At 50.5% G+C, this 15,276-nt stretch overlaps 1 protein-coding gene across 1 annotated transcript in view; it reads left to right on the top strand.

The window, feature by feature from the left end:
• Window positions 1–5,942: 5,942 nt before the first annotated feature.
• The window catches only part of HCN4 (hyperpolarization activated cyclic nucleotide gated potassium channel 4), a 153,450-nt gene continuing 144,116 nt past the window's right edge, over window positions 5,943–15,276 (top strand). The window contains exon 1 of the mRNA XM_068144282.1: window positions 5,943–6,646. Coding sequence (XP_068000383.1) covers window positions 5,943–6,646 — 704 coding nt within the window. The remainder of the gene's footprint in view (window positions 6,647–15,276) is intronic.

The following is a 15,276-nucleotide window of genomic DNA, read 5'->3' on the forward strand; positions in this document are numbered from 1 at the left end:
ACTTGTTACCTGGGAGAACAGGCTCCTTTTGGATAGTTGAGAGCAAGAAGGTCTCCCCTGAACCCCTTTTTTCCCAGGCCACAGAATGGTTTTGAGTGAAAGTACTGCCTTTGGGACAGTGTTCTGAGAACAGTTTGCTCTGTGACAATAGAGTCATAGAACCATTTCGGTTGGAAAAGACGTTCAAACTTCTTGAGCCCAGCCATTCTCTGACTCTGCCAAGGCTGGTGCTAAACCATGGCCCTCAGCACCACAGCTCTGCAGCTCTTAAACATCTCCAGAGAGGAGGATTCAACCACCTCCCTGGGCAGCTGGTTCCTGTGGTTGAGAACCCTTTCAGTGAAGAATTTTCTTTGAATGTCCAACCTAAACCGGCCCTGGTGCAACTTGAGGCCATTTCCTCTTCTCCTATCACTTACAACCAGGAAGAAGAGACCAGCACTCCCCTTGCTCCAACCTCCTTTCAGGGAGATAAAGAGAGGCAGTAGGTCCCCGCTGCAGCCTCCCCATCTCCAGACTAAACAACCTTGGTTCCCTCAGCTGCTCCTTATAGGATCTCCTTTCTCCCAAGCAAAACCAATCCTTGCACAGCAAACACTGACTTCTTCATTCCACCCCGATGTCCATCTCTGTGGGAGTCTCTCCCCCCTCCTCTCCCCCCCAGAGTGACTCCCCAGAATCCATCATGTCATAGATCTCACTTCAGCTGTTTCCTAGATGCTCAGGTGCCCTCTTCTTTGTGCCTTAAATAGGTTCCAACATATGTTCCAGCAGCTCATCCCTCGCTTTGCAGTCCGTATAAGGAAGGTAGTAGAGCAATGAGGAAGCACTGGCTGAATTTCAAGGCGTACAAGTGTGACAGCACACTTGGGTAATGAATGGGGGTGAGGAGGAGATAGGATTTGTGTATTTATGGTGATTATTTCTCTGCTGTCTTCTAGGTAGGAGAGAAGCTGCAGAGGCAGCGAGTGCAGCCTCGACCAGTGGAACTCAGAGGTAGAATTTCCCTCTTTTGTAGCCTTGAATATTTCATGACTTTCAAATGCCAATTATGAGTTGCTGGCTGCCTGCTAGCAACAATAGGCAGCTTGGAAGGGCCTTGCTTCCCTTCTTCAGTCTATACCAGATGTTTGTGGATGTCTTTGTTTCTCTGAGAGTCCAAGCTTTCCACAGGGAGTGACCGAAACTGGCATCCAAGCAAAGCTGGTCCTCACAGAGCGGTGTGCAGAAAGCTTGGCCTGCTGCTCTCTGTACCCTGAGCTAGAGGATCTCGGGTTTGGAGGCTCCCAGGCTGGGTTTCCTAAGCCCTGAGCTAATCTGGAATGTGATTTTTCACATTTGCATCGCAGCTCTCGGCTTCTATTAAAATAGCACCGCAGATATATAGCTGCTCTTAGAGATATGTACGGAGGAGCTGGCAGAAAGAAAGACTGCCTGGCAGAGGAATCTGTGGCTGCTTCACCTCCACTGCCTCTGTATCTGTGCCAAGTCTTGGAGAAGCATCTGACAAATAGGAGCCAGCATGTGCCCAGGTGGCCAAGGAGGCCAACAGCATCCTGTTGAATCAGCGGCAGCATGGCCAGCGCCACCAGGACAGCGATCGGCCCCTTACCGAGGCACCCGTTAGGCTACCCCTTGAATACTGGGCTCAGCTGGGGCCCCCCACTCCAACAATGACATTGAGGTGCTGGAGCAGGTCCAGAGAAGGGCAACAAAGCTGGGAAAGGGTCTGGAGAACAAGGCTGGTGAGGAGCAGCTGAGGGACCTGGAGGGGTTTAGTCTGGAGAAAAGAAGGCTGAGGAGTGACCTTCTGATTCTCCACAGCTCCCTGAAAAGAAGTTGCAGACAGGTGGGGGTTGTTCTTTTCTTCCAAGCAAAAAGTGACAGGATGAGAGGAAATGGGCTCTAGTTGCCCCAAGGGAGGTTTAGGGTGGACCTGCAAAGAAACTTCTTCACTGGAAGGGTTCTCAAACCCTGAAACAGGCTCCTCAGGGAGGTGGTTGAATCCCCATCCTCAGAGATGGTTCAAAGCTGCAGAGAATTGGTGCCGAGGGCCATGGTTTAGCACCAGCCTTGGCAGAGTTAGAGAATGGTTGGACCTGATGCTCTTAAAGGTGTTTTCCAGCCAAACCAATTTTGTAAGTCTATAAAATACTGTTAAGAAGAAGATAATTTCCCTCAAAAGCTGTTCTCCCTTTCCCTGGCAGTAGTTGCTCAATACCCTGCAGCCAGTGATAGACAAGATTTAGTCCTACCCCAGTCCTTGCTTTGATGATACACTCTAAAGCTGTGCCTGGGAAGGTCCAGCTGCTGGCGTGGGAAGCATTGCCAGAGTGCCAAAAAGAAATAAGGCCCAGGAGAGCAGCTTCATCCCACGAGACAAGGCTGACTCCCAGCCTCCTGCACTTGGTTCTTAGAGGGCTCCCAAATAAAAGACTATCACTTGAAAGCCCTCTGGACACAAAATTGTCATTGCATTTTAGAGGACTAAAACACTTACTCTAAGTTTGGTGCCTGTAACTCCTGGGGCCGTGTTTCTGGAAGTGCTCAGCAGCCTGTACTTGGAAACAGAAGCACCCAAGAGTGCATCTTGTGGTTTGTAGCACTTTAGGCTAGCTGCTCTGAGCTGTCTAGGCAAGACCTGGATTGCACACAGCACTTAGGTTCTTATTTCAGAGCAGGTGTGGTACTGAAGTGAAGCTTAATGCTTTATAGATAGATGTAAAGGTAGTAAATGTGGTTCCCAAAACACCAACTGAAGAAACTGCCACACAGGAGGTTCCACCTCAACATGAGGAAAAACTTCTTTGCTGTAAGGATGCCAGAGCCCTGGAGCAGGCTGCCCAGAGAGGTTGTGGAGTCTCCTTCTCAGGAGACTTTCAAGACCCATCTGGATGTGTTCCTGTGTGACCTGCCCTATGTCAGGGGGATTTGGCTCAATGATCTCTGGAGGTCCTTTCCAGCCCCATAGCTTTCTGTGATTCTCTGAAGTGCTGGACAGATTCTAGCTGTGGGAATCTCTGCAAGCCTGCCTCAGTCTTTGCACCTGATTCTTTCCTTCCTAGCTACAGAAAGGAGGATTATGCTTCTTGGATGTTCCTTTGTATTCTTTCCCCATTTCAAGGCTGTAAGAGAATCTTGTTTGTGTCACCAAATAAGGCAGCACTCGGGGAACGTTCCCAGAAAGGCCAGGAAAGAAAGAGTGTGGGTATTTTCCAAGAGCCAGCTAGGAAACCTTGGGCTGCAGGAGGACAAACAGCTTGATTCCTTGAGCATGTCCTTTATTGCTCTGTCATTCCCTGGGAACGTTAGGGGCTGCGTCTAAGAAGCTGCATCAGTTTCAGATGTTCTGCAACTCATTAATCAAAGCACATCCTTTTGGAAGGCAGTTGATTGCAGCTTAAGCACACAAGTGCTTACACCTCGGCATCCCTAGTGCCTGAGGGAAGGCAGAGGAAGAGGAAAAAGACCTCTGGTGTTGTCAGTGGCCTAGCTCACATGGTCTGATCTACAGGAGCATTTGATAAAGGGAGATTTACTTCCCCAGCAAAGCTTGTTCTACCAGAAATGGTGGTGATAATACAAATAGTAAAGAAGATTTGCACTGGGCATCTTCACTGTGGAGTGTTTCGATTGAGTCAGAGCCTGTCTAGGTCGTGGCAGGAGGTGGGAGGGGGAAGAGGAGCAGGTGAATGCTTCAGAGAAAGGAATGGAGAGAGAGGGTGAGAGCAGGCAAACAAAGCTGAGGAAGCCTGTGCTGTGTCTGTGGTGAAGGCAGTGCTGATGGCTGCATTTCCTTGAAGTGAGAGCTTAGGTAACATCCTGCTGCTTTGAACGGCAGAGCTCCCTTAGGCGAGTGGCAGGTGACTGCTGGAAGGGAGGAGGTGAATATTTGCTTATGGAAGCAGCAGCACAGAGGTCGGGTGAGGATTTCCTCACTGTGCGCAATGGGCAGTCGTTGTTGCCTGTGTGTAGCCTCCCTGCCTGCCTGCACAGCTCACGTGGTTTCCTTCTCCTAGGAGGTATCCTTTCAGACCTGCACACCAACAAACAGTCTGAAATTCTGCTGAATTTTGTGCAAAACCACAGCCAGTCTCTCTTCTGCCTACACAGAGTCTTAGCCTGACTCCGCTGGTTTCAAAGGCTTTATGCTAGGAAATAACTGAGACAGTTTATCATCCTCTTAGAGATAACAGAACCAGCAGCCATCCCCCAAGAAGCACAGGGCAGGACCGCTTGCCACCTCTTTTCCTCCCTCTCTGTAACAACAAAAGAAGAACTGGAGGTAGGAAAATGCCTGATTTCAGCCTTTTCCCCCCACTGCCTTGGCCTCTGTTTCACGAGGTGCATTGCAGGCAGCAGTGGCAGGCAGGGGCTTTCCCATCCACATCTGCCGGGAGCAGCCTCCCGGGAGACACCGAGGGTGAGCCGCAGAAACTGCTGACTCAGGTGCCCACCGGAAAGTGGCTTTCCCCGTATCGCAGGGAGAGCCCACGCATCCCACATGCTCCTTGCTTGCCATCCCAGCCCAGCCTCCCGCGGTCCAGTGGGGGAGCTCTTGGAGATGGAGCCGGCTCTGGGTTTTTGGTTGGGGTTTTTTGTTTGGGTGTTGTGGGGTGGGTTTGTGGTTTGGGGGTTTGGGGTTGTTTTGTTGTGGTTGTCGTTTTAATGACTTCTACAGCTCCAGCCCCGCAGGTGTGAAATAGTAACGGTTTGGGTGTCTGACGGGCAGGCAAGGCAGGAAATAAACCTTCCCCACCTTTGGGAGCTTGCAGACAGGCACAAACCACAGGGTGTTTCCCAGCAGGCAAACTCCTGCCGGAAAAGCCAGGCACTCCCCGAGCCCCTGCTTTGCATGCAGAGGAGGTTTTCAAGGTGAACTGCTGCTGTTTTCCCTTCAGGTTTGGGCTCGCCCCTTCCCACCGAGCCCACTGCGCCTTCCCAAGCAAACCTGCACTGGCTCCAGGCACCCAAGAGAAGAGGGCATCTTCTCGCTCCTGATGCACGTTAGGGATGCTGCTATTTTTAAGTGGCCGGTAAGGTCTGAAGCCACGAGCCGGCATCACGCCTCGCAGCGGCAACCGCAGCCGAGCCGCCGTGCCCTTAGCTGGGCGGCCGGAGCTCTGCAGCGCCCGGCAGCGGCACCGGCAGCGGCACCGGCAGCGGCACCGGCGGCGGCAGCGGCAGCGTTGCGGTGCCCCTTCAGCCACACACACACGCTTGACAGCCAGGCGTTGCCCTTTTAAGAAGCTCGGGTGCTGGCTCAGGTAGGCAGAGCCTGTGTGCAGTAGCCGCTCCTATGGCAACCCAATAGAATGGGATGGCTTCATGAATATTCCCAGGAGCAGCGGCTGCATGAGGAATAAGTGATGACAGTGATGTAAGCAAGCGGTGGCCGCTGCAGGTTGCAGTTCATTGTGTTACTGTCCGGCAGGTTGAGGAGTTTGGAGGCACCTCGAGCCTGAGCCCCGCTCGCCGGATGGTGCCTGCCCGCCCGCAGCCTCGGCACATTCGCATCTGGAAGCCAACATGGCAAGGCGGCTGCTGCTGCCGCTGCCGCCCGCCCTCGCCTTCCAGCCTGAAGTGTGTGGCTCTCTAGACTTCTTGCCCAGTGCTCGGCATCTGAGCAGACAGGGATTGCAGTGACACTCACCGAGGGAAGACGAGCAGCAAGTAGCCAAATCGGGACAACGGAGGAGCAGGAGGAGGCTTTTTTTTGCCTTCTCTCTTTTTTTTTCCCCTTCCCTTCTGGATGCAGAGGCTGTGTTTTGATGCAGAGCCTGTGGATGCCACAGTCTGGTAAGGAGATGACACGCCAGTCTCTGGTCCCTTCTGCCCCTTGAGCTGGGGACGGGGGCCTGAGGGCAGTGCCGGTTCCTCTCCCTGGGCAGAGCTGGGAGTGGGGGTCCTCTCCCTTTACCTGAACATCAGCAGCAGCGGCCATGGACAAGCTGCCTCCCTCCATGCGCAAGAGGCTCTACAGTCTGCCCCAGCAGATCGGACCCAAGGCGTCGATCATGGACGAGGAAGAAGACAGCGACAAGGACACCCGGAGGAAAAGCATCAGGCTGAAGCCGCTGCCTTCGCCCTCTGCTGGGAGCACCCGGGCAGCCGGGGGGGACCCCGGCAGAGGGGGGGACCCCGGCCTCCTGGAGACGGAGGCGGGCGGCAAGGGGGCCAAGACCAGCACCAACGGGGACTGTCGCCGCTTCAAAGGGAGCCTCTCCTCGCTGACCAGCAGACACCTCCACGACGCGGCCGAGGAGAAGAGGCTGATTGGCGGCGAAGGGGAGCCGGCCTCCCCCAGTGAGGACAAGAGCCCCCTCGGCAGCGGGGAGCTGGAGCAGGGACTGCCAGCGCCACCTCCGCCAGCGTCCCCCCCGGAGCCCCAGCAGCAGCCCCCCAGGTCTTGCTCCTCTACCTCCATCAAAGTGGAAGGAGGTGGAGGGTGCGACCAGATCACCCCAGATGAGGAGCAGAGGCTGGGCCAAACTGGATTCATGCAGAGGCAGTTCGGGGCCATGCTCCAGCCGGGGGTCAACAAATTCTCCTTGAGGATGTTTGGCAGCCAGAAGGCCGTGGAGAGGGAGCAGGAAAGGGTTAAGTCTGCCGGGTTCTGGATCATCCATCCCTACAGCGACTTCAGGTACAGTCCCCCCCCTCCAAACTAGCTGGCCTGCCCCTTTCCCTCCCGTGTCCAGCTCAGACCTTTCCGCACAGCACACACCCCCCAACATAACTTTCCTTGCTAATTCCCTAGTCAAGGAAGCTGGAGGATACAGGAGATCTACTCCAGTCAAACAATCTGCAGGTTTCATTTCTTCTTGAGCTTAACTTCAGTGTCCCCACACTATTCTTAATTGTAAATGGTGCTTTTAAACTATCCAGTGCCTTTTACTTTGGCTTTTTCTAAGGGGGAGCCTTTCTGTTCCCACCTGATGCACAGCTCAAGCCTAGAAGCACGGTGTCTGATGCTTAACTAGTCCTGCCTCTCCAGCTCAGAGCATATGGTCTGCCTGATTTATGTTTCAGTTCCCATTTTGCTCCCTCCAAATCCTCTCCCTTCTCTCTTCCTCAGGAGTTGGGGAAGGATGTTCTTTAGGGATCCTCACTGCAGCGTCGCTTGTCGGGAATTGGTATGTGCAGGGGACAGCAATGTTCATTAAGAAGGAACTTAACACCTTCAGGGTCTTCCAGAGAAAGATGCTTTCCTTTGCATCTGTAGAAGCTTATTGGCAGAATTCATTTGGACAGGGAATAGTTAACACTGTCTTTATGAAAGTAATGGCTTGCTTTCACTCAGCAGCATTCCCATGAAGGTTAATAAGGAAATTGACTTCTAAAACCCTAGAGCCAGTTTCTGTAGGGTTCTGGGCAGCAGAGGGGTTGTGTTTGGGTATTTCTCAGCAAGGTATTGTGCACTGCACAGGTGAATTGTCCTCTGCAATAGGTAGGTAAGGCACCACAATCAATAATTAATTACTTAGTGCAATCAATGGCTAAGGTTTATTGCTTCAACTTTAATTAAAACTGCCCTACATCTCACATTTAGAAGCAGACAGGAGAAGAGCATTGTTCCAGCACATATCTATCCCACTGCATGGCTTTGTTGCATTCTCAGACTCTCCAAGAAACCTTGCACTGTTCCCTAAAATCTACTTAGGAAGGGAGCACTTCCAGGGTGGGTTTGGGTGCCCAAAGGCAGGGGCCACTTGGCACAAGCTTTTAGGCATTCAGCAAGCAGTGCACATGCTTAGAAGCTTCAGCACTGGCACTGACCAGATTCCTTGATATTTGCTTGGATTAACAAATGTTATTAGAAGGCTCCATGAATTGGAAGACTGCACTGTCATTTAAATTCAGTGCATTCAAGTGTCCCAAGCACACAGCTGACCGAGCACATGAGGGCTTCCAGGAGCTGCATCATGATACATACTCCTTGCAAGTACAATCTTCATAGTATCACAGTATCAGTCAGGGTTGGAAGGGACCACAAGGATCATCTAGTTCCAGACCCCCTGCCATGAGCAGGGACACCCCACACTAGATCAGGCTGCTCAGAGCCTCATCCAGCCTGGGCTTATTCAAACCCAGACTGGGGAGAGTCTAAAATTGCCTCCCAGTTGTGACTGATCAAGTAATACCTCACCAACACAGTGAGAAACATCAGAGCAATGAGCTTTACAGAGGACAAAACCAATTTCATACTGTTTGTGTCATGTGCCACCAGCCTGGAGTTAAAACCCAACCACTGTGCTGCCCTGGGTTATTCTAGCAAGGTGGTGTTCTGCACGTCACACCTTGAAGGAGGTTGGGATTTAGTCTCTGGACTGGGTTTGGATTTAGTCCCTGGGCTGTGTTTGAATTTAGTCCCTGGATTGTGTTTGGATTTATGCAAAAGTGGTGCTCGGTTTGCACATCCTTTGTGTGTCTGTGCAGTGGATTTGTTCCCTTCCATCTTTATGACTGTGGAACCAGACTGGCAAACTTCGGTAAAAGGATTGGAAGCAGTAGCTTAGGTAGTAACCACCTTGCCCAAGGTGAGAGGGTCCTGGGAGTTTGTTGGTTTAAGATGCCTAGTGAGCCAGTGCCTACTCCTTAAAGCAGCTCAGGAAAGGAGGTAAATGTGTGTTTCTGAGGTTCTTGGCTGCAGGGCCACTCCTAGCCGTACACAAAGGTGGGCGAGCTTAGACTCTCCCAAGCCAGATGATCACACCGAGTCTTCCAACACTCAGCTGTTCCTGTGCATGCAGATATATGTGACTGCATGTATGACTCATTAGTATTGATAAAAGGATCTTCCCCCCACCCCCCTGAATGTAGCTTGGCATATGTACAGAGAAAGCAAAATGAGTTGGGTATTTGCACCCTCTGCTTGATGTCACATTCCAGCTAGGCTGAAGGTTTCCTGCTTGCTGTTCCTGCTAAGTTGATGCTAGAAACCTAGCAGCTCAGTATGAGCTTTCTCCCTACCTATGACAGACCAACATTAGATGGGGCTGGTTGTGGTACACCCCAGTGGTACTGGTTGTTCAGGGGGACATCTGAAGGGACCAGGAGGAGCTGGATGCACCGTTGTGCTGAGGAACTTTGCGCACCCCTGTTTCCAGGTCACTTGCAGCATGTCTGTTTGAATTTGAATGGTGCTTAGAGCAAATGCCTGGGTTCTCATGGAAAGTGACCTAGGAACAATGGCTGCCACGAAGGAGAAGAGTGGAAGCTTCCCGCTTCTGTCTGGGTTCTGTATTCCCTCCTTCTTTGAATGCCACTAAAGCAACTACCAGGAAAAAGCCTTCCGTGAATATGAATAACATTTCTTGACCTCTGAAATGCAGCAGATTGCACCAAAGAGCAGAGGTGATCAGAATCTTTGCAAGAGCTCTACCCCTGACCCAAAGGACTCTGCTTTCTGCTCTGCAAATTATGCAGTGCAATGCTTGATTGCTCCCTGTTATAGATGGGGAGCAGATTCTGGATCGTTAGGATCCCCTAGGAGGGATGAGTTGCCATTATCCTGCACTTGGCTGTCACCAAGGCTGTGCAGCAGCATTTGGTGCACAACTCTCAAGTTCATGGTTATTTAGACCCAGATCTTGTTTTCTGTCTCTTTGGAGAAGCCAGTTTCACCTCAGAGAGGGAGGTGCATCTCTAGATGTTCTGTAGAGCTCCAGACCTCATGACTCCTGTCTCAGTACAGCTTGCGATGTGAAGTCGTGAATGGAACACTCCAGCCCTCCAGTAAATACTGGAGCTTGGTTCTGCTGCAGCTCCATGAAGTCAGAGGGATTACACCAATGTCTGACTTCATGGAGCTGCTGCTTCGTGCTGTGTGAGAGGAGTTCCTGGTTTAGAATAGAACAGAGGCTTTCACCAGAATCTCATTAAATTATCATTGTAGCATCTAATTCCAGTGGCAAATCTATGACCCTCCAAGAGTAAAGCAAATTAATATAGATTAAAGCTCTTCTGATTTTTGCTTTTAGTCCATTGTGAGGGGAAAAGACACCAAATGACCTTTAGACAAACCAAACTCGGTGCCCCAGAGTACTCATGACTAATGCAGTGACTGATCCTGGGAGCACTTAAAAGGTGTCTCAGTGATTTTTGATGAAAATAAGACTACCAAGTCTTAGACTGAGGTGGAGATGGATGTGCTGGGGGGGGGGGGGGGGGGGGTCTGAGGGGCTGACATCAGTCTAGAGCCAAACTGTATTTCCTGGATCAGGATTTATCTGTGACTTGGAAAGCCCTTTTGCCACTGAGCAGAGAGAATTGTAATGTAGTGCCCAGAGGAAGCATTGATCCAGCACAATTGGCTTAATAAAAAAAATGCTAGACAAACAATGATCTATCTAGTTTGTAGCTGACTGGAGCATATTGCTTTGTAGCTGCTGCCCAGAGTGGCTTGCAAGAAAAGAAATGTAGCATGCTGCTTTTGGAAAGGCCTGGAACAGATAAACTGTCTGAAGGACCAAAATAGTCCAAACAGGGGATGTAAATAGAAGAGCACATTATTCACTGCCCGGTAATCTATTAACTGCTTCACAGCAAAGAGAAGCTGCTGCTGCTTCCCTGAACACAGGAGGAAGTGTTCTACTCAGTCTCAGATTTCTGAATGTCTCCTCTCCCCTCCCTGCTCTTTCTTGTCTGCAAACAGATCCTTCCTTCCGTTTGCCTCCCCTGCTGGAGCCCCCCGCTCTGCCTGGGGACCCGGGGAGGGTTCTGTGGCACCTAGAGGTGCTCAGGGGTGATCTAGAAGGTAGGGACGTTCTTGAAGACCAAAATCATTGCCCCCCACATTCTGCTGCTCCAGACCCCTCAGCAGCATCATTCTTGTGGGGAGTGAGTGGGATTTACTAATGGCAGTGGGACTGAGCAGAAGTGGGGAAGATGTGTGTTCACCTTCCTGCTCCCCTGGGAAGAGCTGATTCCAGCCTGCCTGGCGGAGTGCTGCTCTGTCTCTGTGGAGCCTGCTTCCATTCCAGCTTTCCCCTGCTTTGTGGGCAGGGTGAACAGTTTGTGAAGCACACAGCACTGCCCACTGATTTTGGCAGTGCACTGAGGTGGGTGTTGCTCTCCCTGCTCGCAGACAATAACCCCCTTTCCTTTACTTGCTGCCCAGAAGCATTCTTGGTGTTCTTACTGCTGCTTGTGCCCACCTCACTTCATGCCTCTCCACAGACAGAAGCTGCCCACGGTGGCAAACTCTGATCTTGTGACTTGCCCACTGCTCATAGCAAAGCAACATGAAAGCTACCCATTGTGTGAGCCTCATATACAGCAAGCTGAAATTCTGGGTCAGTGAAGCCTCTGCTTGGAGGGAAAGGTCAGGGAAAACGGTTGCACCAGTAGTACGACCTGTGCCAGTCCTCGCAAGCACAAAGTGCACATCAGGCAGGGGGTTTCTGCTAAGCAGTTTGTGGACCTGCCTGTCTTCACTGCTGGCTCATGGTGGTGGCAGTTGCCTCAAAACAGTGTGGGGACACCTCTAGCTGAGGAGGGGGAGATGCTTTCCTCAGGTCAGATCATGCTGTCTTTACTACAGACAACTTTCCTGCCAGTTTCCCAGGGCAGTTCTGGAGCAGAACAAGGGCACCCAAACAAGACTAATATGAGGGATAATCCAAATCCCACAGAACAGCATGAGCTGGATTTCTGTTATCTTCAGTGGACTGTGCATCAGGCTGCAAGGAGGAGGAACACATCTTTGTGACGGTGAGCCGAGGGGACTGGATGAGTGCAGCCGAACTGCCTGTGTCCATAGGCAAGTCATCCTGTGCCTCATGCCCCGCTGCACATCATGAAATGCCTCAGTGTGCCACCACAGACTGTAACCACATAACAGTACAGTACTTTCATGTATGTACATGGGCAGAAAATGAGATGAAGGAGTGAAAAATACACTGAAGCAAGCACAGAGATTTAAGGAAGTGCCATGGTGAAGGTTTTCTGCTTCCCCTTAATTCAGGCCATGCCAAGAGATGAGCACATTTTCTCCTCCACTGAAGCCCATGCCTCACTCCGAGCACACAGGGGTGCTTCCTTTGTGAAAAGCTATTTCAGGTTTCTCATCTCTCCTTGTAAGACAGCATAACCTATTTATTTCATCCTCTCCAGTCCCTATCCTGCACTGAACAGGTTAATTTCCTCACAGCCCTTCTTTTTTTCTCTCTTTTTTTCTTCTTCCTTTGACACTTATGAAATATTCAACTCTAATACAAGCAAATGTTCATTTTGCTTCCTGACACCTTGGCTAGGGAACTGGTACCATCATCCTCAGCTCATAGCAAGATGACAGAGACTCTCAGAGATTAAGGTCAAAAACATCCATTAACTTGGTGTAGTCAATTTGAGGACCTGTTTTGCAGACTAGGTAGCGTTACACAGCATATCTTGTGTTCAGAGCTCTGCCTCTGTGGGTGCTTAGTAAGGAAACAGACATGGCTGTGACCCAGAAGACAAGGGCATGGAGATAATGACTACCTGTTCTCAGAGTAGTGTGTGCTTTGAGAGGATTGAGACATTGTGATTTGGACCATCTCTTAGATCAGTTGAGTGAGTGGCCAGCCTGAGAAGTAGACTTGCTGATCCCCCCCACTCCCTTCCCAGGCCTCTGCTGTTTGTTAGTTTATCTGTTGTTATAGCAGAAAAAACAATCACAGCTGTAAACAATGCTGGGGGGGTCTCTTAATCATACCCTAAGGATGTTATTCCAATCAGAGATTTGGACTGAACAACTTGCCTAACACCTCTGCAGGAACTTTTTTGACAGAGCCAGAATCTCCAGGGCACCACTCATCTGCCCCAGCCATCTCATCTCCTTCTGCACTTCCTTATCTCTTTTATTGCAAACCTTCCAGATTGTGCAAGAAATGAGCTCCTATAGAAAATCTCTTTCCTGCACACATCTGCCTCAAGCCCTTCTTCTCAGCCTGAATGAAGCATGAACTCTACTATAGAACTGTTCTGAATCATAGTCTGCATGTGACATAACACATACAGAACCTCTCTCCTGCTATTTCATAACCTAAGCTTTTGACTTTGCAGTCTGATTTTTAATACAGTGGGTTGGTACAGTTGTTAAGGGTTTAGAAAGCAAACCAATCCCTGTCCTCATCATAATACTATCCCTGGATCTGTTAGCAGGCATGGATCCTCTCAAGGATATGCTGCACTGCCCTCTGCTCTGAGTTCAGCAATGGCCATAGCAGGTCGTTATAGTAAAGGAGCAATGGTGCACCACATTCTTGGGTTACTCTCCAGGCTCTGAAGGAAAATGTACTCTGCCTGTTAGAGTTATAGAATCAGTGGAAAGGACCCTTAGGTCATCAAGCCCAACCATAACCAAACTACTGTGACCACTAAACTAGATCCTGAAGCACCACATCTACAGGCTTCTTGAACACCTCCAGGGATGGTGACTCCACCACCTCCCTGGGCAGCCTGTTCCAATGTCTGACCACTCCTGCAGGAATGAAGTTTTCCCTAATATCCTGCCTAAACCTCCCCTGGCAGAACTTCAGCCCATTCCCCCTTGTCCTATTACTAGTTACCTGGGAGAAGAGACCAAAGCTGGCCTCCCTCAAACCTCCTTTCAGGTAGCTGTAGAGAGCAAGGAGGTCTGCCCTCAGTCTTCTCTTTTCTAGACTAAACAACCCCAGTTCCTTCTGCTGCTCCTCACCCAAAATGCCCTCCAGACCCCTCCCCAGCATCATTGCTTTTCTCTGCCTGTTTTCTCCCCAGCACCCAAGTGTGACACCTTCTGCCCCGCTCTCTCAAATCTGTTTCCCTCACCCCTCACTTCCAAGCATGTGTTTCTTATCCCACCAGTCCCATCACCATTTCCTAGGGTTCTCATGGCAGGTTTCTTGTCCAGCCACTCCCAGATCCCAATATTTATCATCTGCTCTGCTTTCTGCCTCACCCCAGTTTTCAGAATTACCTCTCCTGCCTCTCCCCTCACAATGTTCCAGTCACAGCACCTTGCACTTGGCACTTTGCTCAGTCCAGTTCTCCCCTTGGCAGTCTCCATCCTCATCCTTCAGATGTTTTGGGCTTTTTTTTGAGTGAGTCTTTCCCAATTCCTTTCCTTCCCTAGTAATCTTCAACCCTTCCACACTGTCCCTCTTTCCAGCCTCGGACACTGCCAGCCCAGCAATGTTTAGACAAACTCTACCCATTGTTTCTCATTGAAATATTGGGGAATGTCCCAATCCTTAGAGCTAAGCATTTCAAAAGACAAATGTGTAGAGAAGCACCACCTCCACTGCAGTGCTGTGAAGTGGACTTCATCTGAGGGCAAAATGTGTTTTGTTAAGGTGTGCACCCAGCATCAGTGTGGGGCTTCTCAGCCCTGCTAGAAGCAGGTTCACCTTTCCAGCACAGTGCTGTTCTGGCTAGGCAAGTGTGCCAGTCCTGGCTCTTGCACTGAGCTCTTCCTGCTCTGGAGTCACTGCTGCTGCACTGAAATCTATTTATTATACAGATAAAAGAGTGATCTTTGTCTGGAGATAACATAGTGTCATTTTAGCTTGAAACCATGGCAAGCTGTCTTTGTTTCTGATGTGTTCTGAGCGTCTCATTAGCAAGCCATGAATCCCTCGGTGTGCTCTCCAAACCAACTATCTGAGCTCTCATCTCTGCCAGAGCAGAGATCTCTTCCTTTCTCTTATTTTGAAAGCTGTGTTGGTGCCAAGGCAGTTATAGGTCAATTGAGTTATTGTTGGTTCTAATTGGCACTCTAACAAGCTATTAAATCAATTTACCTGCAGATGAATGTCACTCAAAAAGAAAGGTGCCAACTCCTTCCCTGTCTCTGAGAACTTCACCAAAGCTCCCTTGCCACTGATGAGCGTAAGGCAAAGGCCACCCTGCAGGGAAGTGGCTGCTGAGAGACCAGCAGCTCATCCCTGCTTGTTTATGCCACGAGGTCTAGGGCTGAGCAAGGCCCAGGCTGCTCCTGTCTGCAGAAGGCTCAGACTTTCCCCACAACTAAATCTCCCTTCTTGTAGCTTAAAGCCAGCCCCCCTTGTGCTATCACTGCAGGGGCTTGCAGTGCAGGGAGGAGGGGCAATGAGCTGGAAGAGGAGAGATTTAAACTGGAAATTAGGAAGAAATTCCTCACGGTGAGGCTGGGGAGACGCTGGAACAGGTTGCCCAAGGAGTTTGTGGATGCCCCCTGCCTGGAGGTGTTTAAAATCAGGCTGGATGAGACCTTGAGCAAGCTGGGCTGGTGGGAGGTGTCCCTGCCCATGGCAGGGGGTTGGAACTGGATAA

Source organism: Melanerpes formicivorus, unplaced genomic scaffold (assembly GCF_026170545.1).
Source record: "Melanerpes formicivorus ecotype bairdi unplaced genomic scaffold, bMelFor1.0.p_v2 SCAF_10, whole genome shotgun sequence".
Classification (NCBI taxonomy): Eukaryota; Metazoa; Chordata; class Aves; order Piciformes; family Picidae; genus Melanerpes; species Melanerpes formicivorus.